This window comes from Elaeis guineensis, chromosome 3 (assembly GCF_000442705.2).
Source record: "Elaeis guineensis isolate ETL-2024a chromosome 3, EG11, whole genome shotgun sequence".
Lineage (NCBI taxonomy): Eukaryota > Viridiplantae > Streptophyta > Magnoliopsida > Arecales > Arecaceae > Elaeis > Elaeis guineensis.
Window position 1 is genome coordinate 6253732 of NC_025995.2, and position 21370 is coordinate 6275101.

At 39.4% G+C, this 21370-nt stretch overlaps 2 protein-coding genes across 2 annotated transcripts; both read left to right on the top strand.

The window, feature by feature from the left end:
• The first annotated feature begins 4242 nt into the window (after positions 1–4242).
• On the top strand, positions 4243–13429 carry LOC105042299 (E3 ubiquitin ligase PQT3-like). The gene is made up of 15 exons (XM_010919443.4): positions 4243–5222; positions 5533–5632; positions 5853–5934; positions 6115–6281; positions 6394–6473; positions 6929–6994; positions 7101–7257; positions 7343–7491; positions 7658–7822; positions 7909–8205; positions 8567–8608; positions 8761–9019; positions 9354–9476; positions 11271–11355; positions 12734–13429. Exons 1-15 carry the CDS (start codon positions 5057–5059, stop codon positions 13280–13282), a joined length of 2487 nt encoding a protein of 828 aa, XP_010917745.1. The 5' UTR covers positions 4243–5056; the 3' UTR covers positions 13283–13429.
• A 2387-nt stretch (positions 13430–15816) lies between these two features.
• On the top strand, positions 15817–20070 carry LOC105042300 (pentatricopeptide repeat-containing protein At4g14850). Its single transcript, XM_010919444.4, has 2 exons — positions 15817–17499; positions 19523–20070. Exons 1-2 carry the CDS (start codon positions 15911–15913, stop codon positions 19986–19988), a joined length of 2055 nt encoding a protein of 684 aa, XP_010917746.1. The 5' UTR covers positions 15817–15910; the 3' UTR covers positions 19989–20070.
• Positions 20071–21370: the final 1300 nt, after the last annotated feature.

A 21370-nucleotide genomic window follows, 5' to 3' on the forward strand; every position in this document is an offset into this window, starting at 1 on the left:
TATTAGATTTGAGACTAGATAAAGCTTTAGAACCCATAGAAAAAAATCTCAAAAGAAAACTAAGGAACAAGACTATAAGAGAAAGGAGCTGCAAAAAATATATATCAAAATATTTTAATGATTCTATATTGCTGATTTATCTGTAAAATTTTATTATTTTCTACTGACAATAAGAAATAAATTTTAAAGTAGAATAAAATTGATAAACAGAAATTTAAATAAATTTTAATGTAGGATAGAATTGATAAATAGAAATTTAAATAAATTTTAATGCAAAACAGAACTGATAAACATAAATTTTAATAAATTTTAATGCAAAATAGAACTAATAAATAGAAATTTTAATTTTTTTATAACAAAATTAAATTTTCAATAGGCTATTAGTAGAAAAATAAATACTAGTTATACACTATTACTAACTTACCAAGATGAGAAAATAACTATTACACTATCACTAACAGAATTGACTATATAAGATCAAATAATTATTATATCAAAAAATTTGATAGACTATTAGTAATTAAATCATAATTAGAACGGGAATCACCTTAGATTGTTTGGAATCTTACTTCCCACAAGAGCCAATTGCAATCTAATTAAACTAACAAGCAAATATTAACATTAAATCAATCTAAAATAAATATTAAATTAATATTAAATCAATCTAAAGCTTACAGATCGGAGGTGTGTATTGTACTATCCTAAGGCGATATTTGACCCTCGTGTGGGATCAGACTCGAGAAATCTGCCCCAAGATACAACTGGAGATCTTTTCTACGGACACAACCGTCGAGAGGATGACAGAGCTTCGACCCAACAGATGAATGATCAAAGAATCAAGAAAAAATTTGAAGAAGAAAATATGAGAAGAAACGAGATCTGAAGAGAGGAAGGAGCAAGTATTTTTTCTACCTCTAAATCACTCCATCATAAGGCCATTTTATAGGTCCATGGACTAGCTAGTCCAATGTTAAAATCTTAACGGGCAAAACACAATATTCAAAAAGCAAAAAAAATATCAGAGAAACAAAATATAGGCCCCACCATGATAAGGGTGCGATCGCGCACATGTAAGCTGGGCCGAGCCACACGCTTATATTCATAGGCCCAAAAGAAGGGTCTTCAAAATAAATTTCTTTCTCTTTTTTTTTTCCCAATGTAGGACTAAACTTCATAAAAGCTAGAGGTTTGATTGAAATTAGATGGGAGAAATTTTGAGTTTTTAATTTTTTTTCAAATCCAACTGATTTCACCTCCACCATTAGCCTCCTATCACTGCCAGCAATCAAAGCAGCATCAACAGCAGTATCACACTAAGTTTGCCTTTGCTAGTATTTTTGGCTCATAGCTTCTTGACCTCCTTCCTCTCCTTCCTCGTGCTGCACTGGTTCTTGAACTAGACTTGGTCAAGCAATTCCCAAAGGTCATGTTGTGGACAGTAGCCATGGTGATTAGAATGCTCGTGCTTGGATTTGTTGGAAGACTAAGGGATCTATTCAAATCCTTCTTTAAAAACCATCGGGAGAGTGGCCTAGCGAAATGGGCCTTTACTTTCATACAAGTGACCTGAGTTTGAGTCTCGGTAGATATCGGGGCTTTGATTAAATAGCAGAACGTGAATGATCGAGAGGGAGCTAATTTTGATGGCTTGAAAGTAGTTTCTGGTCCATTAGACCTCGATAGTGCTACAATTAACATCTACCAGAATATACTTAGGGCATATTTAGTTGGGAGGAGTTGAATTATAAAATAGGAATAAGAACAAATGACTCTCGTTCTAACGATATGGTTGGAGAGGTTTCATTGCTATTCCGATTCTAAAGAAAATGAGAATGTTCTAATCTTACAAAATTCAATCTCTATGAACTAAACGCATTAGGAGAATGATCATTTTGATTTTCATTCCAATTTATTTCAATTATGATTCTGGATGTAAATCAAATATACTCTTAATACCTATTTGCACAAAATTAAGGTCAACTGGATTTAGGCTCAGATACGATCAGATCAAAAATTGGACAATATGAGTCTATATTAATGTTCTGAACTATTAGATATGATCTATTATCTCAAAACTGCTTGCACTCCAAAATCATATGATTTGAAGATTTCTAGTCATACATCAAGTGATTAAAAAATACATATAATCTAATTTTATTTAGGCTGTTTAATTTTTGACTATTTAATGTATAGGTTAAAGATCTCTAAATCATATAATTTTTTTGTGTACAAGCAGTTTTAAAATAGGAGATCATATTCAATGATTTGAAATATTTATATAAGATTTTTATTATAAAATTTTGATCTGAGTTCAAATCTGATTCAAATCCGATCGATCTGATTGTAGTTTGACTTTCCCTTTTCTCTCTCTCTACACACACGAGATAGCTTATAAATACATGCACCACTCTTGAAAAATGTGCTGTAGATTTCCTGCCTACTTGACTAGCTTGAATTGGTGATGGATCTTCAGGCTAGGCTTGAATACCGAATCTGGTCCCAAATGTTCCTAAGAAACTCCACAGCGATGCATGATCGTAATCCATGTTACTGCTTGGAACACAACCATGGTTTTGAGGTCAAATTTAAGTCAATCAGGTACTTATATCTGATAATTTAATATACGCTAACTCTAAAGGCACAACTAGTTGTCAGCACATGCAGTGCATGCGGCGCCCTTGGTGAATGTGCATTGGAAATTGTTCTCCATCTTAAAATCCAAGTCGATCCATTTACAGATCAATCTCGGACGTTGAACTTATAAAATAGAGAGAGAGAGAGAGAGAGAGAGAGGGAGTTAATTTTTGCATCATTTGACTAAATATGCATAGGATCTTAAAAAGCACCAAAAAAGAGCAATTGTTTTATGTACTGGGAATGTCTAATGCATGCACCAGTCATTATAGCAAGCCAACCTTTGCGGTTTAGTCATGTGAGACATTCAAGCTGTATGAAACTAGCATTCGTGAAATATATAATCAATGCAATATTGTTATTCCAAAATACATGTCCTTGATGTTTGCAGTTTTTAGCTAAACTTGGTGTGGTAGATAATGGTCATTGCCTATGTAAGGTAATGCAATTCCCTTACCTGTAACTATGAGGGTTAATTGATCATGTCAAGCCAAGTAAGGATAATAACATACAAAACCTTGACCCATACTCGGCTTAACCCGGTATTGGATCAAGATCCATCTTAATTCATGTCCGTTCACATGTTATTGTGGGTAACCTGTTTGATCTTATTCTCATCTATTTTGCAAGACTTAATCTCTCACAAATCTAAACTAAGTTATCAAATTTAATATTTACAATTTTTATTAGATAATTTTTAAAATAATTTAAATAATTAAAGGAGTATTTGATTGGAAAAATTGAGGCTTGGAATGAAAATGGAAAGCGATGACATTTATTCTAACCTATTCATTAAAAGAGTTCTATTCCAATTTCGATTCAGGAACGGAATGAAAAAGTCTAATCTCTCTAAAATCTAATCCCGATTATCCTTTAAGATCCAAATCTTAATTCTGATTTCTATTCCGATCATGAGCTATTTTAATTTCTATTCTAACCTATTTTGATTTCAATTTTAGTTGCAAACTAAACATCCTTTTATATCTAAAAAAAAAAATTAATCATTTAAAATATTCTTCTCATGATTTAATCTTATCTAAATTTTTTCTATGCAGATAAAACTCTAACGTCATGACCCAAAGCAAATTGAAATTTTGATCTATAACCGACCCATTTAAAATTTGGTCAGAAAATTTGACTCATTTCAAATCCTGACTAAAAAACTCTTGATCCAAATCCAGCTCAAATAATGACATCATGAGTCGGATTTATTGAATCAGATTGCCACCCTACTGATGAGTACAAGTACTCATAATGCAATAGAAAATAATAGATTGCAATTCCTCGTTCCTTCCTCCGACCTCAAATTAGTGGGATCCAAAAAGTTTGTAAGCCCGGCCCGGAAAGGACAAGGAAGCCCACCTGTGGGTCCGTATTCGGGTTGTATCCTTCGCGCGAAGGAACGATTGATCTTTCTTCGCGACATCAACCGTTGGATCGCATGTTACACAGCTCTCAAAGCACTCCACGTCTTTCCTCAGTCTGCCTGCACAGATCTCGACGCGGTCGATACGCGGCCCAAAGGTTCACATCGCGATGAATCGTACCTCTATAAATATTCCGTCTCCCGACCGGTTTAGAAATTGCTTTTTCTTTCTATCCTTTCGAGTGAAGGTACCCGGCTTCCATCGTTCCCTTCTCCGCTTGGGTATCTCTCGACGGAAAGGGGAAACCCTAACCCTAGCGCCCTTCGATTTCCCCTTGAATCCATCCATCGCCTGAGTTCTCTTCGGCTCCTTCCCAATTGATCGATCCAAGGTTTTCCTCGCTGCTCAATTTGGGGATTTTTCATCGGTGAATTCCTCTGGTTCGGAAGATTCTTGGATTCGCCGCGTCCTTGGGCGATTCTGCTACGGCGTCGGCGATCTGTTGAGCGTGGGATCCAATATCGCCTCTTCCGGTTGAATCCCTTAAATCGAAGGGGGTTCTGTTGTGGAAGCCCCTCTCCTCTTGTAGCGGCGGCGGTGATCGTCGATCTCGGTGATTTCGCTGCGGATCGTCTCTTTTTGCTGTTTGGATCGCTGTTCTATTCTGTCGGGACGCGAACGGGTTGGCGGCGAACTCATCTCGTGTTCTTCCTCTTTTCTTTTCCGGAAAGATCGTTTGTTGATCGGAACGATCGTTTCTTGATCGAAAAGATCGTTTGTTGATCGGAGAACAGAGCGTGATCTTCATCAAGGATTGGAAAAGAGATACTTTCTTGATCGGAGAATAGAGCGTGATCTTCATCAAGGATTGGAAAGGAGATTTACTGCTTGTACATATGTTTATGATTTCTGTTGTTCTAGCGTAATATCAGGCCTGTTTTCAATTTCGGCCTTTAAATTCAGTTTGCTGCTTGTTTTTAAATTTCCAGCAAGTTCTATCTTTTTGGTTGATCTGGTTTGCAATTACATCTGAAGAAAACCGGAAAGAAAAAATAATGGCTGTGTATTATAAGTTTAAAAGTGCAAAGGATTATGACTCTATTCCGATTGAGGGTCAATTCGTATCTGTTGCCAATTTGAAAGAACGAATTTTTGAATCGAAGCATTTGGGAAGGGGTACAGATTTCGACCTTATGGTCTCCAATGCGCAGACTAATGAAGGTTGGTTCTTCTTCTGGACTAGGTTCTCTTGATTGATTTATTCATGCAGTTTTACTTATAGGAGTATAGTTCAACTCGTTCAGCGTTAGCAGATGTTAGACTAATTATAAAAAAAAGGATGGGTTTGGGGTATTTTTTAGATAATTGTGTTTGAATATTTAAGGGATAAGTGGTAACTGAGTTTGTGAGATTCTGCCTAGTATTTGATTGATAATGTGTCTGTTGAGTTAGTTTGCTGGGAGTTATCTGGGTTGCGCTAATCTCACTTTCGATTTTTATAGACTTCGTGTTCTTCCTTTTTCGCTTTCAGAATATGTAGATGAAGCCGCCATGATACCCAAAAATACATCAGTATTGATTCGTCGCGTCCCAGGTCGGCCACGGAAGCCTATTGTTACAGAACGAGACGAGTACTATTTTGCACTCTGAATCCTGAACATTTGATGAGCTTTTCTATTTACATTTACTTTGTGCCTTAGCCGATAAATTTAGATTTGTTTGCATGAGAAGGATGTAGTTTTGCTGAAATATATTTAAACTGTGTTGGGATCAAATTTCATCGAGCAACTTTAGGACAATGTTGGATTCTTGACAGGATGTTTAGATTGAAAGTTTGCTTTCTATCTGCAGGATGAAAGTTGTAGAGGATAAAGTGGAAGATCTTCCACCAGCAAGTAGCACTTTAGTTGGTGATTCATCTACCATGAAATATGTAAGAGTTTAATTTCTGAATATGATTCCCTGTGCTTCTTTTTTTTTTTTTTAATTCTGAAATGATGTCAACCACAATTATCTTAGTCCTTGAATGGGTAATGAGTGGATTTTCCTGACTGTGTGCTGATCTTTGATTGATGGTAAGAATATTAATTTTGCATTCACTCTAATTTCACAGCCTGAAGAATCTGAATGGGATGAGTTCGGTAATGATCTGTATGCTATTCCTGAAGCACTTCCTGCTCAGTCGATCCATCCAGCAGTAGATGTTTCTCCTGCAAATAAGGTTGACGAGGATAGCAAGATTAAGGCTCTAATTGACACACCTGCCCTTGACTGGAATCGGTGAGACATTTAATTGAAAATTCAACATTTCTTGCAAGGGCAGTCACCTTTTGTTTACCAATGAGGAATCATTCATAACATATTGTTTTTTACTTGGTCAATCCCTTTGCAGTCAAACACAAGAAGGCTATGGTGCTGGAAGAGGCTTTGGTAGGGGAATGGGTGGGAGAATGATTGCTGGTCGTGGTTTTGGTAATCCTTTAAACACCTGTAGCTCATCATGCATGTCTCTTTTCCCTTCTTTATCCTGCTCTTCATGCTTTTACATCATTTTTCTTCTTTGATTCCTTGACTTACATGCAGATCCTCGCAATAAAATTAACTTTTTAGATTAAACTAGCATTTCGTTAATTTTGTGTTTGTTATATGGATATGCCTCTAAAAGTAGCATATGCTTTTTCTGTTTTCCTACATATGTTTGTGCTACTAGGGACCTTGCAGATGCATTCATCCCTTGTCTGTTTATTGGGATGTTTCTTTTCTGATGTATCACACTTTAGAGTTAAAACATTTGTTATCCATTCTTCTATAGACTTTTGTTGCAAGCATAAATGAGTTCTTTGATGATGCATGCTTCATGTATTGCTTAATTTCATGTTCCCATTGTTCTAGATTCTGATGTTTTCGTTTTTTGTCATTAAATGAAGGACGAGGTGGGCTGGAGCGCAAGACACCTCCAGCAGGCTATGTTTGTCATAGATGCAAAGTTCCAGGTAACTTATAATATGCAGACATATGAGGTCCCTGTCATTGTAATTAATTGTTTTTCCAGCATTGTGGATCACCAGTTAACGTATGTTAAGAGATATTTCTTTCCAGGCCATTTCATTCAGCATTGCCCCACAAATGGTGATCCAAACTATGACATTAAAAGGGTGAGACCTCCAACCGGAATTCCGAGATCAATGTTAATGGCAACTCCTGATGGTTCCTATGCATTACCGGGTGGTGCTGTTGCTGTTCTTAAGCCAAATGAGTAAGTTGATGACTTCATGCATTATTCTGTGTTATTATGGTATTGTGATAGATATGACAGCTGATGACCAACTTTACCTATATAGAGCTGCATTTGAGAAGGAAATTGAGGGGTTACCTACCACCCGTACTGTCAGTGATCTTCCACCGGAATTGCACTGCCCACTGTGTAAAGAAGTAATGAAGGATGCTGTTTTAACTGGCAAGTGCTGTTTTAGGAGTTTTTGTGACAAATGTAAGTGTGTGTTGATGCTCTGTACTTGATTTTCTTCTATTGTATTATTTGTCTCACATAAAACTCATATGATGAAGTTTTAATTATTTTTCCCATTGAGCAGTTAGCAGTCATTATTTTTGTACTCATTTGACTGGCAATCATTCTCTAATTTGGCTTCCACCAGGCATAAGAGATTATATTATCAGCAAGTCAATGTGTGTCTGCGGTGCTACGGATATACTAGCAGATGACCTTCTTCCCAATAAAACACTTAGAGAAACAATTAGTCGCATATTGGAGTCAACAACCAGTAGTACTGAAAATGCTGGAAGCCTTGTTCATGTACAAGGTCTGAATGAGTGCTTCTCATGGTTCTTGATATATAATTGTTTGTATCGTCTTCATGGAAATGACCTATATCTTCTGGCCTTTCAGATATGGAGTCAGCTCGCCAAGTACAGCCCAAAAATCCATCTCCTACTCTTTCTGCTGCATCCAAAGGTGAACCTAAGCAAGTTCCTCCAGCGGATCCTTCTCCAAATGCGATGGAAGGGGAGGCAGCAAGCAATGTAAAGGGTGCCAATGCTGAGACTAATTCTTCGGACAAGAAGGTCACTGCAAATGTTATTAAATCTGAAGCAGTCCCAGAATCAGAAAATGCGAAAGAAACATTACTAGAAACTTTTCCAGTTCCTGAAGAAGTGCAGGAAAAGGTGCTTGCTGGAGAACAAGGTGGGTGATTTGCACTGGCAACGTAATATTCTTTTCCCCATTTTTTAGGGAAAAAAAAAATATTGTCTGCTAATGGTCTGTCTGAAGACATGAAGGTGCAACTATTGTAAAGGTTTCTTGAGTTGCATAGCATGTTTTAGATTGACATTAAGGTGGACTCTTCCAATAAAAAAAAAAAAGTATTCTAAAGTGAGAGGTTTTTTTATTTGATACCAGAACAAGGAATTTCAATTATATACAGTAGTCTGGGGCAATAGATACGTAAGGGAAGTGGTTATGATGGAACTATGGTGTTACGATAATCTTTCAATTTGGTCTGTTCTGTTCTCTTATGATTGCTTTTTCTTCCTTCTTGTACCAGGAAAGAAGAAGAAGAAGAAGAAGACACGCCTGGCTGGCAATGGTTTGTGCATTACCTTATGTTTTGTTCTGTAGATCAGTGTTACCAATCTTTGTGCCTTGCACAGTGCAGTGTGAAATCATTAGTTGCTTTATGTGGTATGCAAATAAAAAATCAATCTAACTTGTTTTGCTGCTTCCGCTTCCCATCTGCAGCTTCTGACATGCAATGGAGGCCTTATCAAGATTTTGGATCTGAAAACTTTGTTGGGATGTCTTTGGCTCCATCAGGCTACAACCCATACTGGGCTGGTGGTGGAATGCCAATGGGAGTTGATGGATACATGGCATCATTCACTGGTCCCATGCAATACATGGGTTATGCACCTGGCCCCTTTGATGTTCCTTTTGGTGGGGGAATTCTTCAACAAGATCCATTTGCTGCACAGAGCTATATGATGCCAGTAGTTCCCAGGTATACTTGGTAGTTATAAGTCCTTGTAGAGTTAGAAGACACCCAAGTTTTAAAATGTGAAATCGTTATCCTCTTATAAAATCTGAAACTGTAACAAGCTTTTTTTTTTTTTGGTCCATTAGTTGTTACTTTCTGAATTTTTGTTTTATTTGAGTAGGATATATATATTATAATGTTTTGAAACAACTGTAATAAATAGGTTATAAACTTAGTCTTGTTATTATTGCCAATATTTCTCTTTCTTCTTCTTTTTTTTCAGTTTGTTCTCTTTATAATTTTATATGCATAGTTCAGTTACAGCATAATAAATTGACAAAAATTATACATCTTACAGGGATTTGTCGGAGTTGGGCATTGGAGGTATGACCCAAGGGCCTGGATATTTGACGAGGGAAGAAGTTGAGGCTAAGAAGGCTGAACTAAGACGGAAGCGTGAAATGGACCGACTCCATGAAAGGTAATTGGAATGTTTATTATTTAGTTCTTCATTTTTTTTGGCAGTTTCTGGATATGTTGGAGTAATGCTTTTGTGAAGTCAGACTAAAGTAATGGTTACTGTTTATTCACATGCATGAACGCATGCACAAGATAACTGGTTTGCAAAGCCAGAGGGATTTTAGCTTCAGGTCTGAGAATGGTGTGATTAGCATAAGTTGTATTTGAGATAAGAATTTTAATGGTGGTGGTATGTGAAGGCTAATATATACATTCTTTTTACAGGCATAACATTATATATAAATGATATATTCACTCCTTGATCCTTTCGATTTTATGTTTCTCAGAGCAGCTGTGACGTCATATTACATGGAAAAATATATCAAACTCCTGTAAGATAATTGACTTATCAGATTAGATAAAATTGTTGACCAATCCATATATATGCATTGGCATAGCATAAATGGAGATAATTAGTAGGTGAATTACTTATAATATGGAGAGCAGAAACACAATTAAAAATAAAATAATAATATGCTGTGCAAGTAAAAGTTTATGCCTGCTCGTTCAGTATATCATCAGCTAATCACTAGCTTTTCTAAATCCTGCTTTCTGTTTTTTGGGTGCTTGTGCCAGGGTTTTGCATGTTCCTTCTATCTCCCTTTGTTCCTTTAATTTGTTTGATGTGGGGAAGCAAAATTTTGTAGTTCATTATATTTGAGATTTCTCATATACCATATACCTATAGCAAGACCGGTTCCATATTGTGTCCCTTTTTCATATTTTTCCCCTGATGTCCTTCACTGTTAGGTCTTTAAACTAGGAATCTGTCAGTGTCACCTATTTTTGAATGCTCTGTACTTTACATCAACAGCCAGCCAGATTTCATATGTTTGGTTTTTCTGTTTCAATCCTTGCCGTTGATTTCTTCACATTTCAGGCACCCTGTTTTTATTTGGACCATCTTTTCTTTATGTTACGGCATTCTGCATTAACAGCCTTTTTTTTTTTTTTAATTTTTAAGTTGCGTTTCTTTCCAGTAGTATCATGTTCAAGCCTTTTGCCTTGTGCGCAATTTTCTTGCTGCGTATCATTGTTTTACCATAAATTTACCTGTATCTATGTTATCCGTTGCCACGCACATCCATGCTTTCGTTCTGTGAAAGCTTGTTGTTTGATGAACAAATTTTCCGCCCTGTGACTATAGTTGCATTGTCAGCTTCAAGATGTTCCACTAGGGTGGCAACATATGAGATATATTTTGTTTTGACTGGTAGCTGTGTCTATATATGCTAGGGAACCTCTTTGTTCTTCCAGTCATTTATTCAGCAATTCGTTTATCCACTTGTAATCATTCTCTAATAAATGCTATGAATAATATACTTAATACTTTGTGACTCTCAAAGTCTGGAGATTTCTTGTGTGCGTTATTGGGCTTCTTAATTCTAGCAATGCCTCACAGATCGTTATTCTGTTCCTTTTTTTTTTTTTTTTTTTTCACGACCATCTTCATAGCTTTATGGTATGGATGGCAAGATTGTTGCTGGCGTTTTTCATGTGATTCTGGATGTCTCTTTTGCTTTTGATGACATAATGGATGTCTCTTTTGCTTTTGATGACATAATAAACTTTCCAATTGGACATTCATGAAGAGGATAAGGTTTTGCTTAGCTTTCTTTTTGTCCAATCATCTATGTTGTTTAAGTCCTGGATTTCGAATCTCTTGACATTTTCAAGCATGCCGTTATGCCCGCTTGTTGGGTTTTTTCTGGTGTTCCTTTTGATGATTGCTCAAGTTGCTGCTGCTTGGTTTCAGGGCGAGGGAGCCCAGAAGAGAGGACAGGGAGCCCAGAAGGGAACCAAGTCGCGCGAACGATGTCTCTTCATTGAAGTCGAAGCCCGTACGTGCTCTTTTGTCGATTCATTTGCTTATTCATTTTTGTACTCTGGGCGTCATCGTAGCAGCATTAGTTTTAAGCATCAGCAGAAACATGCACTCCTGCAGCATTACTAATTCCAGGGGCCTTTTCTTGCGTGCCCAAACTTGTTATTGGGCTTGGTACGGTGTAAGATGTGGATTCATCTTTGGGCCTGTGACGCTTTGTGATTCATCATCCCATTTGATAGTCTTAGGATTTAAGTCCTTCTCGGGGCAATAATCACGTAGGAAACCCGGTCACCAATCGGGTCTTGACACGTGCCTGTTCACCTTTCCTCTGTGAACCCTGGCGTAGCGAGGATGTAGAACCCCGTTCTTCTGATTTCTGGGTACCCTCTAATGGAAAAGCTACAGGCAATCCGAAGGAATGGTGCCTTGGAGATTGGCCTTGAGGCAGTTATGATAAGCTATATCACGGTAATACTTGGGCAGGTTTAGGAGGATGCGGCAAGAATTTTGGTCCTAAAATTGGATTTGGGCTCCTGGCGTAAGGGTAAACCCCCGGGCATTGCCAATTTGTCTCGTGGAAAGGGGTTTTGAAATTAATCCTTCTTCTCCAAGTGGGAGGATGTGTCTTGGAAAAGAGGGAGTGTATTCAAGTAGGCCCTCTCATGTATTTGACCTAAAGGAGACTGGAGATGGACTCCCGTGGCTTCAACTAGAGTTGCTGTTGAGCCATGATGACCCATGTGAGATTGTTTCATATTGAGAAATTGTGAGCTCTTCCGGACATAGATCTAAGAGTGATGTGATAAGGGACCCCCGCTGGCTTCTTAGGGCACCTTGGAAGCCCTATTGCCCTTGGGATGGGAGTGGTTAGAGGATTCACCTTTAGGGAACTCGTGCCATCCCTTTGTATCATAGGTGCGATTTCATTGAAGCATTCTCTTGTATAGGCTGTGGCCATGTATATGGTCATTGATCATGAGGTTAGGTCGGATCCATTGCATGGTCCAAATTTCTGACCTTTGTGGACCCCTCATTCATGTAATTGAACAGTGGCCACAAATGATTCAATGTATGCTACTTTGGGGGGCTCGGCCTGCCTTCAAATTTCTTCAGTCATTGGCGACGTTATAGAGGCGAGAAAGAAAATCTACAACTTAAATTAATCAGTTTTATCGGTGCATGCATGATAAATAGTAATAAGTTCATTTTTCATATAATTTGTTTCGTTTTAATCGATTAATTATTTCAAGTTTGGGACCGAGGGCATTCTTGGCATGTAACTAAAAATATTGTAGCAATGTTAATTCCTGTCATTGTAAGGGCATAATGGGCAACGTGATTGGAAATTTATTCATTCTAAGTTTCTAACAAGCAATCCTGCTTTATTTCAGCGGCCGGTATCCCGAGCGGCGAGCCTCGACCGGTCCGACCGTGAAAACCGGTCCGAGAAGGCAGACCGCCACGTCCCCTCCCACGACTCGGGCCGCCACTCGCCGAGCCGGACCGGGAAGAGAAGGGCCTCGGACCTGGACGAGCCGTCCCGGGCCGAGGCTGCCAAGCTGGAGCGGAAGCACAAGGTCAGCGTGTTCTCTCGCATCAGCTTCCCGGAGTCCTCCTCTGGCGACGGAGAGAGGGCCAGCAAGAAGAGGAAGCCGTCGGAGGTGCCGCTGAAGAACGGGCTGAAGGAGCAGCACGAGCCAGCGGCCCACCGCCGGTCCAGCTCGGACGGGCATAGCCATAGGGACGAGTGGAAGGGGTCCAAGGGTGGCGGTTCGTCGTCGATGGGAAGCCGGAGGTACGAGCGTGACTCGAGCGAGGAGGAGTATCATTTCAAGAGGAAGCCTTCGTCGTCGTCGAGGAGGGAGGCGGAGGAAGAGGGCCGGCCGGCGAGGCGGTCCAGGGAGAGGGAGTCGCATGAGCGCGGGAGCAAGCGCCGGTGAGGGTAGAGAGAGAGAGAGAGTGGTGGATGTTGCGAGAGCTGTGTTAAGGAGGGGGCTGTGCCCGAAATTCATGTAATTACACCCAAGGTTTTTTATATATTATGAATGGCATGATATTTCCCAATAGAATTATTGCAACGTTTTGCTTCTGTTTGTTTATTTCTGTGATTGTTTGTCCGTCCAGCTCTCTAAGCCACTATCAAATTATTTTGAAGGATGGGATGAGGTCCCAAGTTTGAGATTGACAAACTGGATGAGGAGTTTGGGTAACCAAAAAAATAAAAACTTCAGAAGAGGTTTAGATAACAACGAGAAACTAAATACCAAAAGAAAAAGAGTTTCTGTTTCCTAAAATATTTATAAAGTAAGTACGGAAGATGCAAGAATAGGGCACGGTAACAGCATATGGTAAATGTTTAGCATTGCTGGTTTGTAACATTGACATTTGTGTCACTTGAAGATATGTAAAATTGTTCATGAGAAAAAACATATGTTCCATTAATGAAAAAGAGAAAAAAATCTTGAATTGATTCTTCTACAAAAAATAATTTGGAAAATTATTTGGTAATGGAAACATCAAGAATAATTCCAAAATTTTTAATATTCTGAAGAATTTTTTTATGGATGAGATTGGAGATTAGGTCACTGACTCAAAGTTTTAGATCATCCCAAGCATCAAATGAGTGTAACAAATTTTAATAAAAAAAGAGTTCAGCCAAAGTTCTTTTCATGCTTCGTGCGATTGTGTGATTCATCTAAATTTGTTCTTTCTTAATAATTTAATTCATCATATTAGTAGTATATTTACATCAATTTTAAGAGTAAATTATAAAAAATCTCCTTGAGAATAGATCCAGTAGTATTCAAAATCTATAGTTACCTCCTTAATGTGTTAGTCAACCTTACAGTTTAACCATATTATTAGACAGTCCGTTAATATTAACTTAAATCTAATTATCATATCATAATAAAATTTTGAAATGATCAAAATAGCCTCAAAGAAAAGATACGAAAATGCATGCATTCCCTTCAATCTAGCCAGAGGCCGAGCATAGGGCTTGGCATGGCACCGGTATCGAGTGTGCCGCATGGATCTTCCTCACGTTGGCCGCCAGTTCCAAGTCCGTGATCTTCACCTGCAACCACCCATCGGAAAATTGGCATCGGCATCGATGTTTGAAGGGGTCTTGTTCCGCGGTCGTACATGGCCAGCATTGCCGTTGATGAAGACAGTGCTTTGCATGAAGGCTCCGGCGCAGGAGAGTAAAGAAATTATTCACAAATAGCACGATATCTCAATCAAAAACTCAGAGCAAATTGTTTACGAGTGCCACCAATTCACTCCATTGTCGCCCCATTCAACTCTAGAATGAAAAGACACAAAATGCTTTGGGGAAAAGAGGCAGACATTTCATGAGCTCCGCTGCGCTGCGGTGCTCTCACGAGCTCAAGGAGGAAGAGAATCGGCTATTTTATTAAAAAAAATATGAAGAATAATTTGATTATTTTATAATTCTGTAAGTTTTTAGATAATACCGTTATATTTTAAAAATATGAGCATAGATTTTTTAAAATATTAAATAAAAATATAATAAAGATAAATTTTAAAAAAAATAATTATTTACTCTAATTTTAAAACTTGGGATCTAAATCAAAACTTGCCTTATGCAGACTAAATATTAATTTCCATCAGCTAAGACTATAGTGGATTGTATATCAAACAAATCTTTGGAATCGGCCCACCTTGACAAATATGCTCACAATATATATTAAACTATTCGATTTCCATTCCTAACATGAAACGGCTTTATGTCACACCTAAAATCTTCCTTGTTTAGAAATTTCATAAAAGCATGACAAACAAGAAAAAAAAAAAAAATTCTCCACGGCGGTGTCAATTGTTTTTCCTTTAACTCGTGGCAATATATTCCATATTTAAAAATTATTATTTTATATTTTCTCCTCCTTAGTGACTTTTTGCTCCCACAGAGACAACGTCATATATATTCTATAATATGTTGCTACTAAAGTTATATATTTTAATTAAATATATATAAAAAATAAAAATAATTATTTATGTTAGACAGGGGTTGCAGACATAGAGGATTCGTATAGAGGACGATTCGATGGCCATTATCAATTGGATTTGGGACAATACGAGTCTGTTAGAGGTCCATCTATTTTTTCATGATATCTAGACATTTCTTCATCAGTTTGTCATTGTATCTATTTGGCATATTTTTTAATAGACGAACAGAATGATAGATTAAATTGCTTCTTCCGTTGCTGAGTATATCGAAGTTTTATTTTCTGACTTATGGGTTATATTCACATTGGAGTCATGTGATCAGCCGTATAAAAAGAAAAAGAGAGAGAGAAAAAAAAAAAAAAAAGCCTTGGCTTTGGTCCAAACTGAGCCATTAATCCACAATCTGGTTTGGTCCGAGCCAAAAATTAGAACCGCTTTGTGTTCACCCAACTCACCTTCTCTGGTTCCAACCATGAGCTGCGACCCTACTAACCCATTTCCATCCAAAAGAACGCTGGATTCACTTTTCCCTCCACTCCCGTCGCCCCAAGGTCTCCAAGCCATGCTCCTCCTGGTCCCGTCACCGCCGCCGCCCTCCCATGCTCTCCTCCCCCGACCCCCAGTCCCTCGCCACAGCCGTCGAGCTCGCCATCGCCGCCCGCTCCGCCCGCCTCGGCCGCGCCGCCCATGCCCAGATCGTCAAGTGCCTCTCCCCCCTTGTCCCCTCCTTCCTCTCCAACCACCTCGTCAACATGTACTCCAAACTCGACCTCCCTTCCGCCGCCGCCTCTACCCTCGCCCTCGACCCCGTCCCCTCCGTCGTCTCCTGGACCGCTCTCATCTCCGGCGCCGCTCAGAACGGCCGCGCCCTTCCCGCGCTCCTCCACTTCACCGCCATGCTCCGTGCCTCTGTCCGCCCCAACGACTTCACCTTGCCCTCCACCTTCAAGGCCGCCGCCGCCCTCCGCCACTCTCTCGCCGGACGCCAGCTCCACTCCTTCTCCCTCAAGACCGGCCTCATCAATGATGTCTTCGTGGCCTGCGGCGCCCTCGATATGTACTACAAGACTGGCCTCGCTTTGGAGGCTCGCCAGATGTTCGATGAAATGCCTCATAAAAACATTGTCGCTTGGAATGCCGTCATGACCAATGCGGTGCTTGACGGCAGGCCTGGTGAGGCCATTGATGCCTTTAGCAAGCTCCGGTTGTCAGGCGAGTCCCCCAACACTATCTCGCTCTGTGCCTTCTTCAATGCCTGTGCTGGTGCTTCCTACTTGTGGCTTGGGGCTCAGCTCCATGCCTTTGTGATACAATCCGGGTTTGATTCGGATATGTCAGTGGGAAATGGGCTTATTGATTTTTACGGGAAGTGCCATTGTGTGGATGAGGCGAGGGCGGTGTTCGATGGGATGCCAACAAAGAATGATGTCTCGTGGTGCTCGATGATTGTGGTGTACGCACAGAATGGAGCCGAAGAAGAGGCATTTAATGTGTATCTGGATGCACGGAGGGAAGGTATCAAGCCCACCGATTTCATCGTCTCCAGTGTCCTCACCACTTGTGCTGGCCTCTCAGGACTTGACCTTGGGCGATCTGTCCATGCTGTTGCCATTCGCTCTTGCATTGATGGGAACATCTTTGTCGGTAGTGCGCTTGTGGACATGTATGGGAAGTGTGGGAGCATTAGCGATGCCGAGCAGGCATTTCGGGAGATGCCTGACCGGAACCTTGTCTCATGGAATGCGATGATTGGAGGGTATGCTCATTATGGAGATGCTCATATGGCACTTGCTGTGTTTGATGAGATGATTAATAGTGGTGAGGTTGCACCAAATTACGTGACCTTGGTCAATGTGATCACTGCATGTAGCAGAGGAGGGATGACTAGGGAAGGACTAGATTTGTTTGAGACAATGAGGGAAAGATTTGGGATCCAGCCTCGCACAGAGCACTATGCATGTGTGGTGGACTTGCTTGGACGCGCAGGGATGGAAGAGCGTGCATATGAGTTCATAAAGGAGATGCCTGTAAGGCCATCTGTTTCGGTTTGGGGGGCACTTCTTGGGGCTTGTAGAGTGCATGGGATGACGGAGCTGGGGAGAATTGCAGCAGAGAAGTTGTTTGAGATTGACCCTCAGGACTCCGGCAATCATGTACTGCTCTCCAACATGTTTGCATCAGCTGGCAGGTGAGAAAGTATATCCTCATATTATTAATTCCCTGTATTTGTAAGTTTAGTTGATTGCATTATGGATAATAGAACGCTCCAGAATGGTGGGATAAGTCAATAAGCAATAACTGTGAACTGCAGTGTGATTATTTTTATCTTGTTAGAGACTTCCTTCACATTATGCATTAGGGGAGCCTGTTTCTCATTTTTGTCAGCTGGACTCCATGATTTGCTCCAACAAAATGATCTTATTTTTCAGATGTTTCTCGAACTAACTGGTTTTAGTGTAGCGTTCTTATATAATGCAAGATTCTTAAAAATATCACATGGTGATTCCTATAATATCACACTATATTCTTAGTTTGTGTATAGATATACTTTTTGATAAATTAGTTTTTAAGAAATAGTATTTTTAGAAGGATATTATGAGCCAAAGACTTGTGCTGATACATCTTAATATTTTTAGCCTCTTTGCATTATTATATAGATTTATTTTACTTTAAATGCCAACCTAAGCTGAAAAACTAAATCCTTACGAAGTGAAATGAACTTGATAACAAACATGTTGTAGTTTATGGAGAACAGGCTTGTGAGGCAAAAGAATAGGGGAGCTCAAAACTGGTATTTCAATAAAAAGAATTTTGCATCTTGGAAATAGCTCTGGATTTAAGGTCATATGAATGAGGAGGCATGGCTGATACTGATGATCTCTTACTCGGAAATTGCAAGTGGAATTGTTTTCTAAATATCATTTCTGACGTATGCTGTTTCAAGCCCAAGGATGGTAAGAAAGCTCACTTATGGAACTTTAAAGACCATGCAAATGCATTAACTCTTGATTGCCTTAAATTATTCTACTTCAGGTTGAGGTTCATGAATGGTTTCACGATCAGGAACTGAGATAATACTCTTTGAGATGCTCCTTTAATTTTCATGAGCGAAACAGGAGGGGACTTGCCTCTTCAGCAATGGTGTCATCACCTTTAGTCTAGCATGCGTATTACTTGTGCTCTGCACCAGGAGTTTTTGATTCGAGCAATGATGGTAAAAATTAGCTGTGGTATGCTCTAAATGGACTGTGAAAGGAAGTCTGAGAAGAAGCATCTGCTAAATCTGGAAGAATTAGAGAGGAATGTGTAGAAAGTTCTAAATTTGACATCTGATATTTGATACTCAGAGGGCTAGAAACATTGGTTGGCATGCAATGAAAAAATGGATGCCACTGATTTAGAAATGACTGCCAGATTATCATAGTAAAAGCGAACTTGCCAAACCCAAAGTCCCCCCAACCCCCCCAAAAATAAAAAAAGCATCAATGGACATTTTTTTTTAAAAAAAATAAGTTTTAGAAATAAAGGGCACCATCACCCACCCTTCCGCTTTATTGCTTGGGCTTATGGTCCTCATGGGGAGCAAAGTTGAAGGTGCATCTATTAGGGTTTCCAACATAGTTGATGGTCTACCATTCCCAAGTGTTTCCTGCAATGTTCAGGAGACTACTTGCTTGGCAGATGAATAGACTATAGGAGGAAACGCTCGAGTATATGGTTTTGTTGTAAAATCAAGCACTTTTGAGTCTGTTCTTTTCTATCCTATCAAAATTATTATTCTTAAACAGCATTTTCTCTCAAAAGAAACTTATTTTTTTATCAGAACAGGAAAACCAAAAGGTTAAGGTTGTATGGAGTCACTAATGTAGCCTGACAGAATTTTAGCCGAGTACCTCTTGATTTCATACATATATAAGATTTCCAATTTTCATTTAGATCTTCATAGTTCAGATCCTGGAATGGTAATAAAAATGCCACTTGCAAAGCTGATTAGCTATCTCAAGTCAGTCTTACATTATTCTTTTTATTACTACATGAACATTTCAACACTGATTTGGTCATTCTATATCCTATTTATGCACAAATATTTGGCATCACTTTTTACTTCAAGTATTTTCATTAATTTATTTATTATTTGATTGAAGCACACGATCGGTATCTGACACATTTATTATTTTTTTTCGCTGAATTGCCTTTAAACCAATCCCCAGGTGGGAGGAAGCGACGGAAGTGAGGAAGGAGATGAAGGATGTGGGGATCAAGAAAGGTCCAGGATGCAGTTGGATCATATGGAAGAATGTTGTCCATGTTTTCCAAGCGAAAGACACAACTCATGAGAGGAATGATGAGATCCAGGCAATGCTGGCTAAGCTGCGAAGAGAGATGCAGGCAGCTGGCTATGTACCTGACACGCAGTATGCTCTCTATGATCTAGAAGAGGAAGAAAAAGAGACCGAGGTGCTCCAACACAGCGAGAAGCTTGCTCTTGCCTTTGGTCTCATTTGCATCCCACCTGGGATTCCTATAAGAATTACCAAGAATCTGCGAGTCTGTGGAGATTGTCACCGTGCCATCAAGTTCATCTCAGGCATTGTTGGAAGAGAGATTGTTGTGAGGGATAACAATAGGTTCCATCATTTTAAAGATTATCAATGCTCATGTAGAGATTATTGGTGAAGAAACAATTTTTGATAGATTAGTCATCCTCATCATTGTACCATTGCAATTTTATTAAGGAATAAATATGCTTATTAATGCCTGGAGTAGTTCTAATGGAACGAGGAGCAGCTGTCATCTTTTGATTTATATTTCAGAATTTGAAAGATTTACAAAGAGTTAATGCATCCTCTCCCTTTCCTCACAGCAGAAGGGAAAATTCGTCTTCATCAAATGGAGTTCTCAACAACGTACTTCTCAAGCTCTGAGTTTATTGCTATCTGTAGCGAAGTAGGTCTGTGATTGATACTACAACCATAACTAAAACCTTAAGCAAGGGGGATTGGCATGGACGAATTTCTCGGTTCCGTGTTTTTTTTTTTCTTTTTTTTGTTCAAGCCTTGCACAGTCCCTGAAGTTATGCATTTGGAAAGTGTGGCAATGTTACTTGCCTAGCCTGAGTGGTGGATTTGAGGCGTGACCTGAATCATCCTGGTATTTCCAATTCATTTTCATTAAGATCATAGTAACAATCGAAATCATGGGGTAATTCTTTTAATACATACAGAAACAAAGAATATCAGTAATTGAAGTGTCAATGGAATGGAGGCTGTTCCGACCGTCCGGTCCCATTCTTTTGAGATTCCAGCACTGGATATGCATGCTGGGTCTTGAAACACATTTCTGACCTCCATCATGATCGTTCCGTCTTCATTCCGATCGGATCAGATGTTGGTATGGCCGTCCCAATCGTACCTTAATTTTTTCTTTTCTTTTGTTGTATGTCGATGATGCTTTGAAGTTCGAACAGTCCATTCGTCACCGAAAGGAGGGAGGGGAGAATGAAGGAAAGGAGAATACTGATCTTTTTCTTTTTCTACTAGTGCATCGGCATCATTGCCAGAGGAAGCATGGCTTTTGCCATTCGATTCTAATTTTTTGAGAGAAGAGTATGCTGGGAGAGAGGACAGCTTGGGAAGGAGAAGGGAGGAGAAGAGAGAGGCCGTCAGATTTTCCGATGAGGAGCCAACCTAGAGAGATGAAGGAGGAGAGAGGACCAAAGTGGAAAGAAAGAGGGTTTGGGGCCTTGAGGCTCTGGTATGGACTTTTCTTCCATGTGTTACATGACGTGATCATTCAATTTGGATTGCACGGCATCATCCGTTCGATTGTATCCACAGGCCACACATCTCTCAAAACACTCCATGATTTTTTTTTGACCCGAACATCGCGCCCATAGGCCCCATGCAGCTCCGATCGTAATTTCTCTCATGCCCACTACTCCGTTTGAACATCGCATTCACACAACTATCTGATTATAACAAAAAAAATTTCCATAAAAAAATATCATATCATATCGTATTTTGAGGTTTAGAGCCTTTGACTCCATTCATGCCCACATA